General features: G+C 49.4%; 1 protein-coding gene across 1 annotated transcript in view; it reads right to left on the reverse strand.

The window, feature by feature from the left end:
• Nucleotides 1-4,841, reverse strand: part of LOC133369149 (galanin receptor type 1-like) — a 29,962-nt gene extending 25,121 nt beyond the window's left edge. The window contains exon 1 of the mRNA XM_061594083.1: nt 3,785-4,841. Coding sequence (XP_061450067.1) covers nt 3,785-4,492 — 708 coding nt within the window. The 5' untranslated portion in view covers nt 4,493-4,841. The remainder of the gene's footprint in view (nt 1-3,784) is intronic.
• Between the last annotated feature and the right edge of the window lie 1,159 nt (nt 4,842-6,000).

Consider the following 6,000-nt stretch of genomic DNA (forward strand, 5'->3'; position numbering starts at 1 on the left):
GAGGAAGGATTGTTCAGTTAAACCATCTGAGAAAAAGGATCCCAAATGTCATCAAACTGCAACCAGGGATGTAGTCATCCGGGCTTTGGGGAGCTGGGTCCCAGCTGGGTCCCTATGTCTCCAGCATCCTCCAAGCCAATCAGCATGAAAGGGTGGTGTGTTAGCTGCTGAGAAGAGTCTTCTAACATGCTTCCTTGTCCTTTCCTGCTGGTTGGAGCCAATCGGAGTGAAAGGAGGTGAGTCAGCCACTGAGAAGACTCTTCTCAGTAACTAACACGCTCCCCTGTCATGCTTATTGACTCCTAGGGACATCTGTTATTATGGGAGAAGGCATTAACGAGGATCTCATTCTCAACTGAGCAGCAACAACAAAAAAGGAGGGGTGTGGCTGTGATTTTCATGAAGAGGCCCTGCACTTCTGAACCTGCTACAGCACTACTGACTGCAATACTTTGCTGCCTTTCACAACCAGAATTCTGTCAGAAAGCTTACACGCATACCAGTCAGAAATCCAAGTTTGTATACACAGGGGGGCATTACTTTTCCAGTGTTTCAAGATTCTATGTTTTCCAATGGCATCATTTAACCATAACATTTGTGCACCTTTCTGTGGTGGCTCAGCTTTGGAACTCCCTGCTCACTGATGTCCTTCTGGCTCCAGTACAATGGGAATTTTCAGGAAACAGGCAAAGGCATGCCTTTTTTTGTACTCAGGTTTTTGGAATGTGCAATTCAGAAGTGCAGGGTCCCTTTATGATAGTCACAGCCATGCCCCCTCGTAGCCACGCCCCCTTCTAAGATTATACAATCTTCTATGAGTATGAAAGGGGAGGGTGTTAGCTACTGAGAAGAGCCTTCTCAGTGGCTGATGCGCCTCCTTTCACTCTGATTGGCTCCAGTCAGCAGGAAAGGACAAGGAAGCATGTTAGAAGACTCCTTAGTGGCCAACACACTCCCTTTTCCTACTGATTGGCTCATAGGATGCTGGAGACATAGGGACCCTGCTGGAACCCTGCTCCCAAAATAGTAAGGGGTCTAAGATCCCCCAAGACCCTGGATGACTACACCCCTGGTGCAATGATTCTTTCCTTTCAGCAGATTGTTTTACTATTTGGTCGTTGTTTTGCTTGCTGTCTGTAGTATTTCATTGTTTTTATCATGTTGTAACTTGTCCAGGAACCTTTGGGGAAGATCAGGTATTTATGCTTAAATAAATAGATAAATAACTTTTGGGGGAAGGGCTGCAGTTTATTTACAGAGCATCTGCTTTGCATGCAGAAAGTCCCATGCTCAATCCTTGACCCCTCCGGGTAGAACTGGGGGAGACTCCTGCCTGAAATCCTGGAGAGTCGCTGCTGGTCAGTGTAGATAACACTAAGCTAGATGGATCAATGGTCTGACTCCATTTAAGGCAGCTTCCTATGTTCCTATATAAGCCATCCCTTTATCTGGTGCTATGAGGACTAGCAGACTAGCAGGCTCAGAGCAACTGCGTTGCATGCAGAAGGACCCAGGTTCAACCCCAGGCATCTCCTGGTAGGGTTGGGAGACCCCAGTCTGATACTGTGGAGAGCCACTGCCAGTCAGCAAAGACAGTACTAAGCAAGATGGACCAATGGTCTGATTCGATATAAGGCAGCTTCCTTTGTGGCTAAACATTCTCATTTATTTATGCTCCTCCAAGGAGGACAGGTTCTATTACTCATGTACACTTGGAAATAGCTGCAATGTATGTGTGCCCCCCGCCCAATCCAAGGCAGTTGAGAAGTTCCTGATTTCTAAGAGTGAGATCTTGGGGCTCAGCCCGGAAGTCAAGAACCCAGGGGGGTTGTTGGGGGCTGCCCAGCCCTGGGGACCTTTCTGCAGAGTCACAAATCTCCTGCCCTTTCCTCCTGCTTTTTTCTAAACTTTTAAAAGTATCTTGTTTGTAGGACTGTTGGGCATGCTGCAAAACACAGTCCTGGTGAGACCCACACACACATCGTTTTAATTTGCTCAGAGATGAAAAGTTGCATTTATACATATAAATTAGTACATGCAAATGTCATGCAAATTTAGGCGACGGGCCAGTGCTCTGAACCATTTCTGAAATGAGCAGCGCCCCTGTAGGTACCACTACTGTCCCCCACCCCACCCCCAGCAGCCCTGGGCTTCATCAGCCATAGCGGTAGACGAGACCGTTACTTATTAATATTAGTGGTGAGATGTAGGTCCAGGTTCCTGAGCATGGCTAACTCCCTGTGAAAACCTGATGCGACTGCTTGTGACATCAGAAGGGATGTGGGGCTGCTCTTTTCTGTTTATCTAGGCATGCCCTTTCCTCATCTCATCTGGGGTGAGCCAAAAGACTGAAGCCACTGTTGCTGACCTCACAGTTCAAGGCACGTTTGGGCTAGCAGTGGGGTTTGTGGTGAGAGGAAGGGACTGAGTGCGTGCACAGGGGTCCTACATTCTCCACTATCAGTTGCAGAGCTGAACATCCAGACAGCTTTTTCTGGTGAGTTGAGAGATCATTCATGGGAAAAACGGCACACCTGCTTGGGGGAAGCATCAAAATTCAGCTGGCGGAGATTTGATGGCAGGGGGCCAGCTTAGGCTCCTGTCTGGGTCACACTGAAGGTCCCTGAGGGCCGCATGTGGCCCTAAGGCCCCAGGTTGCCCACATGCACACTAAGAACTGCCTTTCTCATTGGACCATCACCCAAACATCCACCTAGTTCAGTATTTGCTGCAAGAATCCCCAGAGGTGCTGAACCGGTGGTCCAAGGGTGGACACAATCGATTTGATGCTCGCCCTTGTCCTAGGAGACTTGGAACGGGAAAAGGCAAGAGAAATCTTAACGTTTGGGTGAAGTGAAAATGACTCGAGAAAAGAACTGGAGTAAGGGCAGTCTATGGAGGGAAAGTGACGGCAAAGCAGAACCGCATCAGAAGTGAAGGTGAGAGACGGAGAAGATCATTACTGAAACGAAAGCAGTGAAGAGGCTGCTCCACAGAGACGTTGGGAAGAAAGTGATGAGAACAGAGAAATCTCTCTCTCTCTCTCTCTCTCTCTCTCTCTCTGTCTCTCACTCACTCACTCACTCACTCACTCTCACACACACACTCACTCACACTCACACACACACACATCTTAATCCCAAATTTTCAGGAGGTCTAGCAACATAGCTAACTCCATACATTCTGGTCTTGCTAGTGGCCCAGTCAGTGGACTAGTGGCAAATTCAGAAGTGCAGGGTCCCTTCATGATAGCCACAGCCACGCCCCCTCACAGCCATGCCCCCTCTCAAGATTATACAATCTTCTAAAATGATAGAATAATCTGGCCTGGCTTGAATGCTACTTTCTGCTTCTCTGTCATGGTCACAATCTGACTGTCTTTTCTCACTGTCAGAGATATTGCCTGAATTACTGAAAAGAGTCTTCTCAATGGCTCTCGCCTCCTTTCACTCTGATTGGCTCCAATCAGCAGGAAAGGACAAGGAAGCAAGCTAAAGGACTCTTCTCAGTAGCCAACATGCTCCCCTTTCATGCTGATTAGCTCATAGGATGCTGGAGACATAGGGACCCTGCTGAGACCTGGCCCCCCAAAACATAAGGGGTCTAAGACCCTCCAAGACCCTGGACAACTACACCCCTGGGTGCAGTTAGGTCATTTTAGACTCCAGACATTCTGGGAACAAGTACACCTGGCTTTAACTAAGCCATGGAGAAGAAATTTGGAGCAGCATTCTGAAACATGCTGCCAAGCACTCATTTCCACCCCCTTTGCCCCATCACCCACCTTGGCATAGCAGCAAGTGATGAGCATGAGGGGCAGCAGGTAACCCACCAGCAGAATGGTAACCTTATAGAACTGCTTGGCAGCAAGGTTGTCCGCCCAGTACTCCCAGCAGAAGGAGCTGTTTGGTGCCTGCGGGTGCCCACTCATGAGGGCCTGGTGCTGAGCCACTGGGATGGCGATGAGCAGAGACAGGAGCCAGATGACCCCCACGCCCAGGGTGGCGTTGCGCTTACTGCGGATGCAGACTGAGCGCTTGGCATGGACCACGGCAATGTACCTGTCCACCGACATGGCCACCAGGGTGAAGATGCTGACCAGCATGGTGGTCATGACGAGATAGTGGACCCACTTGCAGAAGAAGGCACCAAAGATCCACTCGGGCAGGGAGTAGATGGTGGCCTGGAAGGGGACGCAGAAGACGAGGAAAGAGAAGTCAGCAATGCTCAGGTTGAGGATGAAGATGTTGGTGGCGCTGCGCGATGGACGCCCGCTTGGCCGGAGACGCCCAAGCACCACCAGCACCAGCGTGTTCCCCACCATGCCCAGAAGGAAGATGAACCCAAACAGCACAGGAACAATCACAGTCACTGGGCCACTTCCGGACACACTTGGCCAGCAAGACGAAGCGTTGGCCTGCTTGAAGTCCAAGTCATGGTTGCAAATGGTTGTGTTGGTCACAGCCTCTTCCATGGACCCAGGCCACTTCATGGGACACCCCCCCCCAAAAAACACCCCTTTTGGAGGATGGCACTACCTTTCCTTGGATCCTCCAGGAAAACAAAGGGGTGTGAGTCTTTTGTCTGGAGGTTTGGGAGTTCTCAGCCTGGGAGGCAAAGGCTTCTCCTCCAGGATGGAGACCTGTTGGATCCTGAATGCTCTCTCTCCGGATATCTTCTCCAGTGTGTTGGTCAGTGTTGGTGTTCCCCCAGAAAGGGCGTGTGGCCGGCCAGGCAGCTGGGTGGGAATCTCCTGGGTTTGATCTCCTTGCTTCTCACTAGTACCCAAAGGTCAGCAGCAGCAGCAGCAGAGTAACAGCGAAAGGACCCCTGATGCTCGAGAGGCTGTTGCTTGAAGCCTCTGCCGAAAAGAGCTGCAGCTGAAGCTTTGTGAGCCAAGCGGAGGGAGAGAGGCTGAGCCATTCCCAGCTCCTCCTCTCTTTGCTTTATAGCCAGAGGGAGGGGAGAAGGCTCTGAGTGGAGAAGCTGGAAACAAAAGTATTGTTTTCTCCCCTCACCCCCCCCCAATCTCCGTGCAAATTAAACCCTTTTGCAGATATAGGGAAGAGGGAGAAATCCAATCCAGTTTGCATTTCAAAGTGAACCTTCCTAATTCACACTTTCCAGAACAATTCGCAAACCAAAGCACATCCCTTCTGTGAAATTCGCACGTCCCAAATTTTGCAACGCAGTTCTCCAGCCAAGTAATATTACAAAAGTGCACCCACTAGGGTAAAGTGTGCATCAAAATCCATATGTTCCAACCCGATTCAGTTGAAAGAATCGTTTGTTTGGGAGTCCATCAGAAGTTTTTATTTTAAATAAGGCGGCAGAGACAGACCCCAGGATTTCTTCTTTCCAGAACTCAGTAGTGTTAACATCAGTAAACATGAATAAGCAGCACCGTTCATATTCATGCAAATATCCTCTTGGGACATGACCTTCTCTCATGGCTTTTGCATCGTTCACTAGCTCAATGGCTTTTGATTGCTGGTGGCTACTAGCTACCAGAAACACAGAGAGACATTCAGACACCGCTTGGCTGAGTGCCAGAGAGAAGCAGCTTGGAATGCAGCCACTGTAGGGGACCAAGATCTGCATATTTCAGCTGGCTCCAAGGGTATCTTGCTTGTTTTCAGGGAACTGATGCTACATTAAGGACTCATACTATCTTAAGGACTAGCACTTGCTCCTCATACTTCAGTGGTGGCTCGTGGCTCCATGTCAGTGGAGCAGTGGAATCCGCTTTGGGTTTTAGTCCAAAAGTTCAGACTAAAACCCAGAGCAGATTCAGCTGCCCATGACATGGAGCCACCAGCTGCCACTGCCTTACTTTTGTGCTTGCCAATAAGCCAGTACTACCAAAGTATAATAACTCTACAGCAGAGCTTGGAAAAGTTACTTTTTTTGAACTACAACTCCCATCAGCCCAATCCAGTGGCCATGCTGGCTGAGGCTGATGGGAGTTGTAGTTTTAAAAAAGTAACTTTTCCAAGCTCT

This window comes from Rhineura floridana, chromosome 13 (assembly GCF_030035675.1).
Source record: "Rhineura floridana isolate rRhiFlo1 chromosome 13, rRhiFlo1.hap2, whole genome shotgun sequence".
Taxonomy (NCBI): domain Eukaryota; kingdom Metazoa; phylum Chordata; class Lepidosauria; order Squamata; family Rhineuridae; genus Rhineura; species Rhineura floridana.